Here is a 17,495-nt window from a genome sequence, read left to right as displayed (position 1 = left end):
TTCTAGCTTGATCCCATGGACTGCATATTCAGTAGCTGTTGGACAACATTAGGTGCTTTTCTGGGGCACATCTTCCAGGTTAGCTTCATCAAACAAAAAATCAGTTTATGCTCTCCAAGACCACTCCATGATGTGAGCTGATGAGCAGTATGTTAGGACAATGACGAAATTTGATTCAGAAGACATACTCTTTATCTGAACTGAAATGCTAATGTATTGGCATTCTGTCCCTCCCCACGCACAGTTTTCCTGCCAAACCAGTCCCAGTTCCCTCTCCTGGCTCTACATACAGTTGTGTTTTCTCCTTCCTCCTCTCTGAGAGTTTCTGACTGCATCTCTCACCCCAGATTTCTTATCTAATCTCAGTCTTCTGCTCTTCCTCTTTTTCCTTGACCCAATGTATCTGTACAGCCAGTCCTAGTCCTCCTCCCACCTTCTCATATCTGTCTTTCTGTCACTGTATGAACTAATGTCCAATTTTTCTGCTCAGCAAGTCTCATCTTGTCTTCCCCTCTCCTCATGTGATTTCATCAGCCCCAGTCCTAAGTCTGAAGCTTGGGAGAGTCAGAAGCTGTCCACAAAACTTCTTCCGTAAAGCCTGAATGTGAAGCAGGAGGCATTATGGAGTTCGCCTCAGGGTACCCATTCTACACTGCAGCCAAATAGAAAGCAAGAGCAACCTCAAGGACACTTTTCCAGTTTAGCTCTGGAAGCGCAACATGTTAATTTTTCCTAAGGAAATCGCACAGATACGATCTGTTTGCAGTTAGGACATGTAACAAGCTAGAGAACACTCAAAAGGACAAATTTTCTGAAATGTCAGCTGTTAATAACCAAGAAGCCTCTACAGAGCCTGAAGGAAAAGGGTTGTAATTTTTTTTTTTGGAAGGGTTGTAGTAAAATATGTGTTGATGTTCACAGATATTGCAAAAGACTTGTCCATGACCAGAAGACCATTGCCTGCCAAATTTCAAATCCCTGATCCGTGATCAAGTCCAACAATGGGGGATGCTAAAACATATTAATGAAAAGGTTTCAGGAATGTTTTGACAGTGGGAAACAACATGTTTTTCTCTGCTGTGTCCTTGGAATATGCTGAGTTGTTTCGTCTCAATTTTCTCCAAAATATGCAGCAGCTGGCATGGAAAGTTTCTGACCCAACTGTTAAATTTTGCAAAAAATCATTCGTCTAAAACGAAGTATCAGGCAATCTTGACAATGGGGGTTACTAGCTCCACGTATATTGCCTTCAAAGAGGGAAAAAGATGCAAGGTAGCAAGCTGTCACAAAACTGAGACAACTGATGATACTGAACAGGGAGCCTTGAAGAAGGCCTCTGTTTAGATAAACGATGAAAGTGAAATTAGTTTCTTGGTTGTGTGCTTGGGGATGATGATACAGAAACATATGACAATAAGTGACCAATGGTAAATTACACAAGTGCCATAGGAAATAAAACATACGGCAAGAAGTAATTCAAACAGTTACAAAGCTGTTGACATTAAAACACTTTGTACGAAGCTTTTAGCAAAATGTTAAGAAATGTAAACATTGCAATTATCAAACAATTAGAGAATCAAGTAAAAACAGATTAGGACAAGTCTGTGCCTTCAACTTCACTCTGTTAATTTCAGAACCAGCATCTTTTCTCCCTCCTTAGTATCGGAACCAGAACACTTTCCTACCATTTCTTGCCAATAATGGTGCAGAAAGCAGACATCAGGGCCCAATCCCACAATTTTTCCATGTGCACAAAGTTCAGTGGAGTTAATGGGAGTTCCATGCATATAGTAGTAGAAACATCAGGCCCATGATCTCTCATTTCCCAATGGGACGGTACATTTTACAACCTATTACACTTTTTGTTTGAATATCATTAGTCAAACCTTTAATCATTTTACCAGAATGTTAGAATCTGGCTTGCTGGCATAAGTCTAACGTACTTTGTCTTTCAAAGGCAATTAAGTGCTAGTGGAAAAAATAAAGAACTTTTGAAATGACAGTTCATTTCATATTTGCAAAACAGTAAGCTTTCTTTCAGTGCTGTTTAGCTTTCCAATCAAAGGCAGGCATTCATTTTATGTAAAAAGATATAAAAAAGACAATAAAGCAAAGGGAGTCCTTTATGAGAAATCGTTTGCTATCAATTTCTGAATTTCTTTTTTAAAAATAAGGACCAAGATAACTAGGCATTTTAATTTTCCTTTGTCTCCTTTTTTTTTTTAATAAAATCTTTGGCTCTTGCTTTCCTTTCATTTCTTTAATTTGCCTCATTGCACAATAAAATTTACATCCTGCTTACAACCTTACAAGCTCCCTCTCAAATACGTGTCTGTAATGTGTTGATATTTTACTTCTCAATACTAGTTCTGAAAGCTTCCAAATTACTGTTTGGAAGATATTGTGTCTCCCTTCACCAATACATTAGCACAAAGAAAGCATGGCTTTATTTCCATATTTTCTTCACACAGAGAATGATTTTACAGAACTGCTTCCATAGTGTTGAACAGCTTGACCCTAAAAAAAAAATTTGGCAGTATTACAACACCAAGAAAATCATTAAAATTCTGATTTTAGTAGATGCATACTGTTTTGCTTATGTGAACGGTAGTTCATTCATGTAATCTAGCCTACAGCAGTGCAAGAGAAGACCAAAACTTGACATAACTGACATCTTTCCCCACAACAGTCCTTCTTCATCTTTAATTTTAAATAACTCTTCAAAAGCCACTGAATTATGGCAAACAATGACCCGTGGGCATTCTTCATAACATGGTCAAGACAATGGGAGACCCTCCACCAAGTGATGTCAGTTGTCATCAGGTCTTACCTGTGCCAAAATACCCCCAAGTGAAACTAGTGTTTCTTCTCACAAAATTAAAGTTTCAAACCTAGATCCCTTTTATCACTTTGTCTTTACTGTACTTACATACTAAGCAGTAATTAAAAATGTGAATCTTTTTATTTCACTGATCATACTATCTAACCAGGCTTGCCAAACCATATCTGTTCCATACCCAAAAGGGGAAGATATATCTTGTGGGGGGGAGGCAGGGGAGAGAGAGAGAAAATAAATATAGCTTGGTAATACTACAGAAATATTTTCCAACCTTTACTGCTTCACAAGTGCTTGCTCTGTGCTGACCAGAAGCTCTGAGTGTTTGATACGACAAAGTGAATAAAAAGTGGTCCTCTATGAAAACTCTTTTTCAGCTCATTGTAAACATTCAAGACATTTGCTCAGTGTTGCAGGATGAAAAACTTTATAAATCACTGAACTAAATTCTCCCATCCAGAAAAAAGGCCTCTAGTAAAGGCAAGGCAAAGGCTGACACTGATAGCCCACCCGGTGCATAAAAAAAAAAAAGCTTTGAATTGTGCAAAATTATTCTGTGACTTTAAAAGATGCTGCCACTAAAATATTCATTTTTTAATTTGGATTACCTTTGTTATACATCTATATTGAATTACAGAAATCATGCACCTGCCCAGCCTAAGATAACCTAACATTACACCTTGTAGATCAACACAAGTAATCACACTGCAAGGTAAGAAGCATTAAGGTAACATACACTGCACTTCAAGTTACATCCACATTGAAGCAAGCATACTGCAAGCAATGGCACTAAAAAAACCCATGGAAATATTTACATGTACTGCAGTAAGAATTAAGCACGATTCAATATATAACAGCTCTTTCAAAATGAGGACGTAAGTGAAATCTTTGCAGGCTGAACTAGAACAGCACTGAAATAAACAGCAGCTGTCAAAGGCAGGTGCTTCATCCATTAAAAATAAAATTAAAAAAAAAACCCAACAACAAAAAAACCCACAACACAACTGCTTGCATTTAGACTTTAAGAGCACCAGATCATCACCCTTGGATCTTGTGGCTCTGCAAGCAGGTAACAAACCTCAGAGGCTCCATCTCCATGTGACAAATGTGCACTGTGAGTTCAGAAACAGAAAAAATAGATGAAAGGCAACTAACACACATTATAAATACATGGGATATATGCTGTGAGATTACAGGGAGCATCCTCTGTGAGGACGGAAAGCACAAGTGTCAGAGGTGAGCCTCTGTGACAAACCTTGCCTGGATATCAAAATAGCCAGACTCTTAAGACTCCAGTAAAGTGTCTAATTCTGATCTCCCTCCTCTCTTAGATTTTTAATACCGCTAAGACCTAAAGACTTACTCAGAATAAGATGCTAATTATTTTGACAAAGAATGGCAAAATTTGAGCCAATCAGTTTTGCTTTTTGTATCACAGAAGTACTTAACTTGCCTCAAGTTCAACTGTCTTTAGACACTATAAAAAAAATAATAAAAAGGCAAAGTTATATTGAAAATCAGGCACTTTCAATCAGGGGCCACAATTTCCATAAAACTATCTGTAAGATGTTTCCATGATTGAAAAACACTGCTGCAGCATCACGTATATTGCAACATGAGGATACCCTCTAAAATAAGATGTGTATCTTGATGGTTATTCCTGATAGAATGAATTGAATAGCTCTATAAAAAAAATTGCATATCTCAAATTTTTTCCTAGCTATACCCTAATGTGTGGTATCCCTCATGGAATTTCAATAGACTAATCTAGCACAGACTTTATAATAAGTAGCTTTGGAAAACTGCAAACAAGTATATAGTTAAAAGGTCACTCTGCAATATGTGTGTTAATACACAAGCAGAAAACATTGTCAAGGATAAATCATCGTAGAATCAATTAGCAACTTACTTTTTTCTGGTGAGACATGTGCCTTAGCTTGTCCCCTCACAAGCCTGCATGTTGAACCATCTCCTGCACAGATTCCACAGTTGTCTTCCTTGGCATTGCTCCCAAGTTGTCGATCACAGCCTACTGCCTGCCAACATCAACATCACAGTCAGAAGGAGGGCAAAGCTGTAGTAGACATGCTCAAGTTTCTGGAATTTTATTTATTATGTTATCCTTTTGATTTTATGAGCTGGCTTCATTCTCTCAAAGCATATCTTGCTATTTAGGATTTAAAAAGCACACTGTCATTTCCATAATTTTAATGATGAACCACAACAACTGATATATTATGCTATTCAAGCATAGGAAATACATGAATCTGTTTCCCACTACTTATGTGAATGAATACCATTGAGCATTATTCTTCCCAACACAAGGGACAACTATGCTATTTAAAATTTGGTTTTCATCACCTGTTTAATTATGTCAGAGAAAGGATTAATGCAATGAAATAACCCAAATTAAATATTTAAAGGGCACTCTGCCTTCAGCTTCACAGACAAGCAGCTGTGGGCAGTGCTCATAATCCAGTATCTTTGTCATTCAAAATTTAACTGGCATTCGTGAAGATCTATTTGCCATTTACATTAATGTCAATCACATACATTTACTAACAAGGTTTTTAAAAACTTGGATGTTTCAGTTCTTACCCTTTGATTTTTTTTGTTTCTGAATATGAGACCAAATCTATAAAACTTTCCAACAATTATTATAGAAACACACAAACTTAAACACTGCCAAACATTCCAAAAGCAAAGTTTTTGAAAAACTGTCAACTGAAAACTCTCCAAAACATAATGAAAACTTTTTCCAGGTTTTCCTTTTTCTTCATATCAGTCATCCTACAAGAAGCATGGGAGTGAGAATGGGAAGATAAAGAAGAATACACATTGACTGAAAAGCACCTTCCTGCTGAAAGGGAGACAAACATTTGGTCTCACTTATCTTAACCTTCACTATTACATAGAAGAAATTTGCAGGGAGCACCAAATGCTGAGCAATATGGTAAAAAGCTAGTCTGCAGCTTCAAGTTTTCTCAAGTCAGCCTATATACCCCTCATAGCCACACATACCTGAGAAGCACAGCTAATTCGTCACGGACATATGTATTTAACCAAACTCCAAACTAACAAACAGGTAGAAAGGACTCTGAAAATTCACAGTTAAAAACAGTGCTAGAATTCTGAAATTGGCCAGCACACTCCTCTTCCTATATAAAAATGCTTGGAAGGGGTAGTCTTAGCTGCCAAGATCCACTGCATCTGTGCTAGGCCAAAATTGACACATGATCCCCTTGGAGAGGTGAGGATCGAGCCCGCACGTAAGAGGCAGGGTTGGGTCTTCCAATCTGAGTTAACACACACACACAGAGACACACACGCCCTGCACAAATCATGCACATCCACTGCCAAACGTGGAGAAATGTAATCTCAAAATTTCATCTGTCTATAAAAAAAGACAACAAAGCAGCCCCACCTTTCATTCCTGCCCCTTTCCCTTATTTTCCCACTTCCCTACATCCTGTATTCTCTTAAGAGGAGGACAGTTTATGATACTTCAGCTGAGAGACGTGCTGCACTGAATGGCATCTCCCTACTAAAGGGTTCAGATTTACCATAGAATTCTACAGTAGCAACAGGAAATTACTTTATTCCTGCAACTGAAGATCATCATCCTATGTAGCCCAGCACAGAAATCATTTAAAAAATAAATAAGCTGCTTAACTGAAATGATTTAATGTTAATGTTAAATCTTAACAAAAACTTAGTTGTAAAAATGAAACAACACATGTGTGAAATCAGACCATCTCAGAACAGGTGCTTATTTACTTTATAAGCGCCATGCAGGAACACTATACTATAACTTAGGATTGCATTAAATACTAAGACGTTTTCACTTAAGGTTTTTTTTTAACATTAACTCTGGGTTCATCGCTGACATCCAAATTAAAAAAAGATTGTAAAAAAAATTACTCTAAACAAGCTTATCTTCTGATTTTATCACCAATTAGCAGTGAGAAATGAATGAAGACACCACCATCTCAGAAACAAAAACTGACTGGGCCACTGTGTGAATCAGAAAGCAGATAGAATTTCAAGGTATATGATAATACAGTGCTTGATACATCGGCCTTAGACTTGACAACTCATTCTCAGTTCCCATCTCCACAACAGGCTTTCTTTTTGACCTTTGAAAACTTCCTGCGCTTTTTGATTCCAGCCTGTGAAAGGGATATAACTGCAATTCCCCACCTCACGGGGAAGTTACAAGAATAAATCTCCTAAAGATTCTGAAACATTCAGATGGTGCAACGGTGGTGACCATACCAGTAGTTGAGAGTCTATATTTTTCTCGGGTAGACTTTTAAAGTATTTATTGGTCTCCACTGCTTCTCCTGCTCTTATTCACATAAAGATACCACTAGCACACGGAGGTAAATTGTTAGAACTACTATGAATGTAATCTCTCCCCAGATCTCACAAACACATTGCCATTTCATAGCGTAATCTCATTTTCTAAATGTTAAGAATCTGTTTATTCACTCATCAATTAATTCTCAAAGGAAAAATTAAGCTGCGTATTGTGATACTCTGTGTGAGAAATTGCTATTTTTATTAGTTTAAGCTGTTGTACATTTGCAAGCTACGGATCCTGCAAGCTTTTGCTGGGAGGAGGGTATCGAGCAAGCACAGTACTTGCAAGACCAGCCCATTAAAGCCCAACATGATAATAATAAACACACATACTGAGCTATTACACACAGCCACTATGAAAACAAACTCTCATTGCATATAACAAAAATTATACAACTGTGCAAACACAAGGCACTATTGTGTCCAGCATGGAATGTAAGAAAAAAGATAATCAGCACAGCAGCATACTTTAGAGGACTGTTTCATATAGTATTATTGCTTATTTTTTATTAATATACAAATGCCAGAGAAATAAAACAGGAGTGTTAGCTGCAAGGGACTTGGATGTGGGAAACACTTTATGGCTCCCCTGCCAGTGAAGGTGCTGTGTTCAGCTAGATCATTCACCCTCTGTGGACTTCTTTCCAAGATTATGTTTATCTCAACTGTTATGAACTGTTTTAAATATCAAGCAATGATATCCCCCAAAACAATTCAGAAAATAACTCACATTAGTATCACAAATGAGGCCTAAAACGAGTACAGAATTTCAAATTTTGTTTAATGTGAACCACCAAAAAATCTTGCAGATTTTAATGTGACAGGCCTCAAATCTAGAGTTATTTCAGCAAATGTTGCTACCCTGGGATCTTTGTGAGTTAACAGTAGGGTGAGGTGTCTTTCAAACCTGAGTGTCTGGAGTTTGCCTTTTTAATCTGTTTGTAAAACCCTGCTCAGAAGCAGTATTTCTCAGAGAAGCTGGACAGCCATGGATCTCACCAAAACAACAGGAAGCTGCAAGGTATAGCTTTGGAAATCAGGATCGAACACATACCATATTTTGGCACCAAACATAATGCAATTAAGGTATTCATATTCTAGCCAATAAGTATTACAAAAATACTTCGTTTTTGATGAAATATGTTGAAAAGAGCCCATGTGTATTTGCAAGCAAAGCTGTAACAAGGACAAGAAACTTATATATGACAGCCTTCCTCAGCTCCCACACCACCTCAGCAAGCCAAAGAGGTCTGATGATTTTCACAATTCAGGTGTTTGTTAGGGTTAATTTACCCCACATTACTTGCTGTTTACAGAGCAAAGAGATCGGCTATAAATATTACAGGCAGATTGGGAAAACATCTGCAGGCTTTTACGGAATATCAGAAATAATTGTATTAGGTGATTTTAACACAGACTGCATAAATGAAACAAATGATAATGCAAACTGTGTAATGGAAGGATTGGGACTCCTTCAATGTAAGAAATCTGCAATCATAAATACAGTCATTCAGAAAAATGATACAAGTATCGAAATGACTAGGTATAAGTTTGTTCCTCAGGGAGAATATTGGCCAATATGTTGCCATCATGAACAATGACTAGAAATGTAATATAAAAAAAAAGGTATTGAGGAAACGGGTACTTTGTCCACGATGTTTAATTGTTCAAATGAATTCAGATATGGCAGTATTATTTTCACAAACAGGCATCTGATCCATAACTATTTCTGGACAGAACCTGAATACACTATTTGTCTGTGTTCTTTCACAGAAAATAACAGAAATATGAAAAAGAATACTACTGTTTTGTTACAAGCAGCTACAACAGAAACCATCTGATTAAGCAGTGAACAGAAATGCTCATTTGCCTCAACAAACTTCTAAACTAGATGTTGGTATACCAGTGCTATTGTGAAAGACAATACTGCAGGGTGTTAAATATTTTGTAGCGTGCTTAGAATAGTTCATGTAAGTTCAGAAAGGCAAAGGAAGAGCAAAAGGCCAGGGTATAAAATATAGTAATAGAGATGAAAGAGAAAAATGAAATTGCTGCTGATATGTTAGAGGTGACTGGAACGTTACAAGTATTTTTGCAAATATGAATCCAAAAATCAGTCAGAAGCTCCCACAGCTGTTTCTTTAGCTCTTACTCACTTAGTAGGGTTTCAGCTGAGGAATTAGATTTAAACAAAGAAATTAATACAGCATGTTCATCTCGATTTGTGAAGGTCAAAGTATAATCTGTTACATTCAAGGATATTCCTTTCTTAAGGAGACATTTACAACTAACTATGATGAGAAAACAGACAGGACTGCAATGTGACAGATTTTCAACTAAGGTTCCAACACAGCAAAGACCACTGGAGTAAAAAACCTGGCAAATCTCAAACCCTCTTCAGAGTCTTCTTTTAATAAACATAAATATAAACAAGGACTAGAATTGCCAATGCAAAGCCCAATGCAGGATCAGGTTTTGAAATTTCAGCTCTTGCTGGTTAGACCATTGCTTTAGACCTCCTTAACTGCAATTATTCCCTCAGCTGATCACTCACCTCCAGCTGCAGGCACTCTCTTTCACCATAGGCACACCACCATTTTTTGTAGAACACACGCCACAGAGATGTGTGGTCAATTATAAAAATGTCATATGTAAATTATAAAAAAATGTTTCTGGGATGCTAACGACTCAAGATGATATATTTCATGTAAAGGACCTGAAGATATACCTATGCTCTACAAAAGAGGAATACCTACCTGAAACATTAGTAAACCCAGAAATCTGTGCATAACAAGCCCCATTTAAGCGTTGTCATTGTTACAATCAAAACCATGGCATTATATACAGCAATATATATAATTATATACAATATTTATCTTTAGAAAGGGCCTCCCCCGCACCCCCACCCCCTGCCATGTTCCTCTGGAGCCAGAGATCCAGATACAGCCAGAAAAAACAAACAGACTGAGTTCTCCTAATAGAAGTGGCCATAAAAGAATAAATCACTGCTGGTTTTATCTGTGACAGATACATAAATTCTATGAAATATTAAGACTGAAGTTGCACTAGTGCCATTCTTTCTCTACCTACTGTGTCTTAAACTCAGCTATTTGGCAGACAGACACATTCAGCAATGTGTATGTTAAATACTATATTGTTTTCTACTTTGACTAATAAATTTTTGATTGATATAGACTCCCATGTATCAGTAATTCCATTAAAAAGATAACTTATGTTACCAGTGTTCTATGTTTGCTCAAAGGACTGGCAGCTCAGTGTCAGGGAGTGATACCCTTTATTAATGTGAATTGCTTTAATAAAATAAAAATAGAAAATCGGTGCAACAACTTCTCAATATGACATAATTACCATCCTTCCAGAGTTGCTGGGAAAACCCCAAAATGTTTGGGGCAATCCAGATGAAGGCTACTCCGAGTACATTCACATTTGTGTGCTTTCGTTGACCTGGCTATTTCAAAGGATGCACAACAATATGTACTCATGAAATAGACTGTTAATGGGAATTTAACACAAATATACAGATGGCATTTAGTGAATTCCAGCCAAAGCAGAAAACCAGAAAATAATTCATGGGGAAGTGCCCAATGTGCTTAAAATATAAAAGAATTACTACACGTTTTCTGAGCAAGAAACTGCACTGCAGAATGCACACATGGAGTTGATAATTATACTTTCTTCACAAGAATGTGATAGAATTATTATACAGGAGATCCTTTTCCTCGAGGGCTGAACAGTCTGTAATTATCCCAGTAAATGTTGCCCAGCAGTTTTTGTTTTAAAATGGGCTGGCAACAGATCTGTTATAGCAGTATTTCAGTAAGTGAATCCTGTATCAGTTGGACCACTGATCTGCTGCTGAGGGGCAAAGAATTTGCAAACTAGGGGCAACTGGGCTTTCACCACCTATACCATTTGTCAGGATGTGAGAAAATACAGAATGGAAGTAGACTACTACAGCAAAGAGATCCAAAGAAGTGGTGTGACTGTCTTGCCACTAGGGTAGTAGTACTTGGGTTATTATAACCAAATTATTTATTTCATCCTTACAAGACATCAGAACTAAGCTAAAAACAGAACAAAAACATCTACACAGTTTTAAGGGTTATTCAGCATTGCACAAAGTACAAGATAACCTCTGAATTATTTCTGGCAAGGTATCTTCTCCAAGTCTTGTGACTTGAGTAGGAAAGGACACATGTATTTTTTCAACATTTACTAGTAAAAGAAGAAAACAGTAAAAAATTCTTACATGCTCAGAAAGACCAGTCTCTACTGTAGTTTATTAGAATCACTCTCAACAGGGAAAATTAAAATCCTCAGGGTCTAGGTCAGAGAAAAAGGATTTCTATTTCTACAAACACAGACACACCACAAAATCCAAAACTCAGAGAAATTATACTGCACAGTCACATGTGCTGTCACAGTACACGGATCTTACTGCATCAGTGTCAGCTATTTGCTGCGTTTTCTCCTGCTCTACTTAGCACAGAACCACAGTACAGGCAGATGTTAGGAATGTCTGCATCCACACAACAAATAATTAATTTTAAATATGGCTATGGGAATTTATGGTAATAAAAACATGACCATAAAACCTGTCATGTGAAAATCCTGCTCTTAGTCAATATTTTCCATGTATCTTTGCCCTGCTGTAAAACCCTGCTGTAAAACCCTGCTGTCATTCAAAGCCAATCTATTCATTTACTTTGCAATCTCTGCTCACATCCTTTGCTTTGTGATAACTTCAGCTTGCATTTCATTTCTACACAGATACAATATGTCCCTGGAGAGAGTATAAAAAAACCCTCCCACTGCCTCTTTCCCATGCTCATCATCTACAAGTAATTGATTCTGACAAGCGGAGGGAATGATACCAGAATATCCCTCCAATTAAGAAAGTAACGTTGTTTTTTTTTAATTACTTCTTTTAAAAGTAGTATGGAATATTAGCACCACATTCCCACTTTGGTTAATACTCATCAAAGGTTTAACTTGGTCTGAGACGTGATTTTGTCCTCACATTGTCCTGTCTCATAACTCTTCGGTGATGTCTAAGCTCAGCCTAACAAAGGCCTGATTGTGGCACACGTTCTCACGTCTCCGCAACTGAGCCAGTGCAGGTCAGTAGCAGCCCAGACAAGCTGACATGGGCTTCAGCATATGTTAATAAACAGAATACAGCCCCTTCAGGGACCTTGAGTATGTTCTCTGATTAACAGCAAATGTCCCAGCCGATCATTTCACAGCAAATGAAGCAGTGATCCCAGCTGCCAAGCTGAATGGGTATTAGTGGCAATGGGAGTAAGAAATTTTCCTCTGGTCAAGGATTTTCAGTTGTTCTTAGATGAGAAAGCAGGGAGTAAAGGCAAAGTGTGTCAAAATGCAGACCTCAGAACAGAGACATAAAGTCAGAATGATGGGCATGAGGAGACACACCACAATATTCAAAATTCCCCAGCCATCTATACAGAGGAAAGAATGTAAAGCAATAAAAGAACCAGAAGATAAAAAATACAGTGCATAACATTCATTGCATAATAAAGGGCTCCTAAAAAGACTTTCCACATATTTCTGCAAACATTTTATATCTGAAGGCAAGAGGCTAAAGCGTGTTCACAATTCTGTAAATCCACTTCCATCAAATAAAACAACGTGTTTCCAAAACATGTAACTCTTACTGCATGATCTATCACATGCTAGAGCAGCTAAGAGATTATAGGACCACCTAGTAGGGGAGCAAGTACCCTTTCTCACATTGTCTCCACTTTAAAAAAATATACATACTCAGAGGATGGGACAAACACTCCCATCAGGGTTCTTGTTTGTGAGAATGCCTTCAAAAAAGAAATCAATATATGGAATCAGATTACTTTGCTGCTTTTCTGGTTGGGTCCAGCCGCGTCTGTCCTGCTATAAGAAGGTGAAGTTATAGCACTGGAGGATTTGAAGGTTACTAAAGCTCTAGTTCAAGGAGACACTCAAATGGTGAATTTTTCTATCACTGCTCACGCGCTTCAGGACCTTGCTAGGCTGGGAAGTAAAATCACATTTGTATAAAGCTCACTAAAACAAAACAAAACTTGGCAGAGACAATCACTTAGGAAAAAAGCAATATAGATAAGAAACTGGAGATCAGACAAAAATCCACTACTTATCTGACAAGAAAGTATAAACTTAGACTGTAAGAAATCTCTCTAGGGAATATTTCTCCATAAGAAACAGTAGGAGGGAGAGTAAGACAAGATCTGAAGAGAAACATCAGCGTCTAGCAGCAGCTGCAAAATAAGAACAAGTGATTCCAAAAGACCTTTTCAGTATCTGAGGGTATCCTATTATTACTTGCAGTAAAAGCATGCCTCTGAGCTGCCAACAATGTCATCACAAGGGAACCACTATACTGGGGTGGACTGTGACATTAAAACTGGTGCAAGTGCAGCCCTTGAAAAGTGGCTACACGACCTGCTGGTTCGGGCAGTGCTGAGAGCCTCTGTCAGGCGAGGAAGCCAACCCACTGAGGCTACAGAGGGTGATGCTGACAGGTACGTAGGATGTGGTAGCCCATGCTCAGCATGGCCCCATCCTTCAGTGGGACATCTGGAGAGCCCCCAACATTTCCCAGCTGAATTGCAGCTGGAGCTCCCTGCTCTGCTCAGTTTTATGACATAAATCACATGTATGCAGTCACATGAAGATTTTGATATGTAGCTTTGAGACCCAGAAAGTTTTGTTGGTTCTACATGAGTGACTCCCACAGTCTGCCTGGATAAGGTCCAGCCTGCCAGCTCTGGTGCCTGCAGTAGGTAATACATAGACAGAGTACAGGTCTCTACACAAGGATTCTTCCATGCTCCAAAATCTACTTTACTCCATGCATTCACTCATTAACACTGCCCAGAGAAGAACAACAGGTTCAGTATAAAGGCTGACTTCACAGAGCTACTTCAATATCAATTATTTCTATGAATAAATTACTTGAGATTTGAAGGCTAAAAAAGAAGAAAAGGTAATGTGGACTTTTTTTCTTATTTTTAATATTTAAAAATGATTGTAAATGTTCATTTGGGGGGGGGGAAAAGGTGCTTTTTTAACTGCTATTCAAGAGTTAACTACTCTAACATGTAAGAAACACAGCTTTGTATCTGCAGTAACACTGGATGGAAAGGAAACATTCTTTTCCAAGTATCTGAACACCAAACCTGTGCATCTCGGGCAGTCCTTTAATGCATTTACAGGCAAAAAGATGTATCTACAGGAACTGAAAGGGAAAGTACACAAAACACATTAAACAAGTGCTTTGAGGAAGCAACTCTCAGAATAAAAGGAGTCAGATTCAGAAAAGATTAATAATCTGCTATGATTTTAAATTTTAAGCATGAGCAAAGCTCATTAAAAAAATAGTATAATAATCTTCCAAAAGCTTACAGAAACTGTTTTCAATGAAAACTCCAACAGATATTTACATCAAGCCTGACTGCTTTGGTAGCAAGTGACAGAGATACCTACTTGCTATAACATGACATGTGACAGAAGACAGCTAGCATGGCAGAAGTTGATGGCACTCCACTTGACATATGGGATGTGTTCCGAAGTCAGCTAAATTTATGCCATATGCTACAAAGCATAGCGTAGAGTCTGCCTTTTTTGGAACACAAACAACTTGCTGACACTAAATGGAAAGTTCACCACAGGATTTACATCATCTTTGACCCAATTGTGACAACCTAGAACAGAACTACTCAGGCTGCTCCTTAGGACTGCAGATTTTTTGGGTGATGTGTGTATTTATTGTCCAAACACATTACTCCATATTAGGAAAATTATCACTGGAAACGTTTCAGGTACTGACACAAGTATTACCCATTCTGCATTCTGGTAGAAAAAAAAAGCAGGTCTGCATGATTCAAAGACAAAAATCTAGGAGAGGCAGGGCCCCAAAGCAGGCGGAGTAACCGGGTAAATGTTGCCCACACGTGTCTGATGTGCAGATGTTTTTAAATGTCTCCACCCACATCCAGATGGGCACAGCAGGAATATATTATATGAAAAAATGTGTTGGGAGTTGTGCAGAGACTAGAAAAAATATCCAAAGTGTGAAAATCCTCCCGGTAATGAAGTTTTGACCTGTCCCCATTTAACACAACAGCCCCAGATATTTGCTTTGGTAACAGAAGCATGGCAGTAGCAGACTAAAACATGATTAAATGGTTTGGCTGAGGTAAGCCTCAAGCAACCCCAAAATACTTCATTAACTTTCCCAATAAACTTTTGCCTGCTCTACTGCCTTTAGATTTTGCTTCCCCTGAAGCCTCCATCCTCCTATCCAGAGAGCGGTTTCGTCATCTCAGGCTTTGCTTTGACAGAGCATTGTTTAGTTTGATTCTGCTTGTTAAGGGAAGAGCAAAATATCAGCTGAAGCTGGACAACAGGAACTCACCATCCTTGTAAATTCATGGGCTGCCAAGGAGAGAGTTTGAACAAGAATCTAAGAGGCAGAAGTAGTGATGCAGCCCTACCTTACCAAGAATAAGAAAACAGATGAAAGTAAAATCATGTTGGAGGCAGGAGAGGAAGCTAAGATCTTCTAAAACCTGCCAACTCTGAGAATACAAATGAGCTAAACCAGCAACAGTTGGAAGGGGACTCAGGCAAGCCAGTCTCGTTATACTAACTCTTTGGTGCTCCCAGGCATAAAAGCGAAGATATCCACATCAGCAGTATGACATGTTTATTTAGATGAGTTAACTGTAAAAACACTTGCCAAGTTATTTGCAGGCTGTGCCAAGTATATGTCAGGACCCAACAGACTGATCTTATAGCAACAATCATAGAGAATCACAATTTTGCTGTCTCTCTTTTAACAGCAGTTGACTAAATAACCATATTTTTCCAGGAAAGATTAGATGTCAATTTGTTTTCTTTTCCTGCTTAGACAGGAGAAGCAACAAAGCTCGGTGTTGGTTTCCGAGGAAGTCTCCCACCTCCCACAGTCCCTTTCGCAAGCAACCAACCTTTCGACTCTGCCCTCAAAACGGTCTGCAAAGAGAAAAATGTTATTTAAATGACCTTTAATTTAAATTCATTGAATTTAAATTCAGATTTTTACCTCAGTAAAATAATCCAATGCTAAATTATCAAATGTATACTTTAAAAATGTGATATTTCCTACTTGTGCAAAAAATAACTCAACAGGAGCCAGTGATGTAAAGGTAATAAAGTGAAAACACCTAACTGATTATGAGGTTAAGTTATAAATTAATTGAATTGCATAAGTCACAGCACAGGACACATCCTAAACATGGTTTGCTTGTTTGTTTTTTTCCCCCGAAGATGTTCTCTCATACTGAAAAATATTTTTGTGGAATTAGAAGAAACAATGAAAAAAAGAAAAAATAGGAGAGACTGAGAAAAGAAACTGATTCTCATCAGCAGTGTAAAAGAGTTCCAGTGCCTGCTTCTGGAATGATTAATTTCTTCCACCACTACTTGGCTTATTCTAAAACCAGTTAATTTAAAATTCCAAGCGTTTGATATCAGATACACACATGAATACCACAAAATAATAACAAGAGACATTGAAGGCAGCCCTTTTAAATATACCTTTCAACTGTTCTTCACAAAATTGGATCCACTCTAGACAAAGTGGATTTTATGCTATGTAAGAAAGATGGTAGATGTTTGAGGCCACTGTGAAAGACACTAGAAACCTCACAGCACTCTGAGCAAGAGTCTCACAAGCCTTTGAAAAACCCGGAGTTCCATTAGATTCAGCATGACACTTATGTGCTGCAACGGACACAAACAGCAAAGGCTGTTGCAGGTGTACCATCTAAAAAATGCTTTGACATCTTCCCAGGTGAAAGCTTGTATGAGAAGAGGAGACAGCGCTAAGAATATTGCAAAAGAAACATATTTGGCAAGTGCTTCCAGAGTTTATAGAGGTATATCCTATTTTAAATGAACAGGGCAGTGAACACCATTGGAAACCACTGTGAAGTACTATTGACAAATGCAGTCTCTTGAAAGGGGAAAACGTAAAGGATTCTTCTGTTTCAGGGGCAGCAGATGCATTGTGTGTTGGCATGACTGGTTTTGGAACTGCAGTATACATAGAAGTTGCATAAAACCCACAGCAAGGTCCAGACTATATATTAATGTTGCTGTAATCCGTGCACCAGTCTTCTGCCAAATATGTCAAATTTTCCCCTATAATAGAGCTATTTTGCTCACTGGGCCATATCCTGCATTTTTGAGTCACACACATTTTAGGCATTTAACT

The 17,495-nt window shown here is 38.0% G+C and overlaps 1 protein-coding gene across 3 annotated transcripts in view; it reads right to left on the bottom strand.

Annotated features, from left to right (window-relative positions):
• ADAMTSL3 (ADAMTS like 3) overlaps positions 1-17,495 on the bottom strand; it is a 203,300-nt gene that overhangs the window by 73,811 nt on the left and 111,994 nt on the right. For all 3 annotated transcript variants that reach the window (XM_055811101.1, XM_055811105.1, XM_055811091.1), the window contains one exon: positions 4,746-4,872. In XM_055811101.1, the coding sequence (XP_055667076.1) occupies positions 4,746-4,872 (127 nt within the window). The remainder of the gene's footprint in view (positions 1-4,745; positions 4,873-17,495) is intronic.

The sequence above is a fragment of the Falco peregrinus genome, chromosome 1 (genome assembly GCF_023634155.1).
Source record: "Falco peregrinus isolate bFalPer1 chromosome 1, bFalPer1.pri, whole genome shotgun sequence".
NCBI lineage: Eukaryota > Metazoa > Chordata > Aves > Falconiformes > Falconidae > Falco > Falco peregrinus.
The sequence above is the reverse complement of the archived record's forward strand: the minus strand, read 5'-3'. Positions and strand labels throughout refer to the sequence as shown.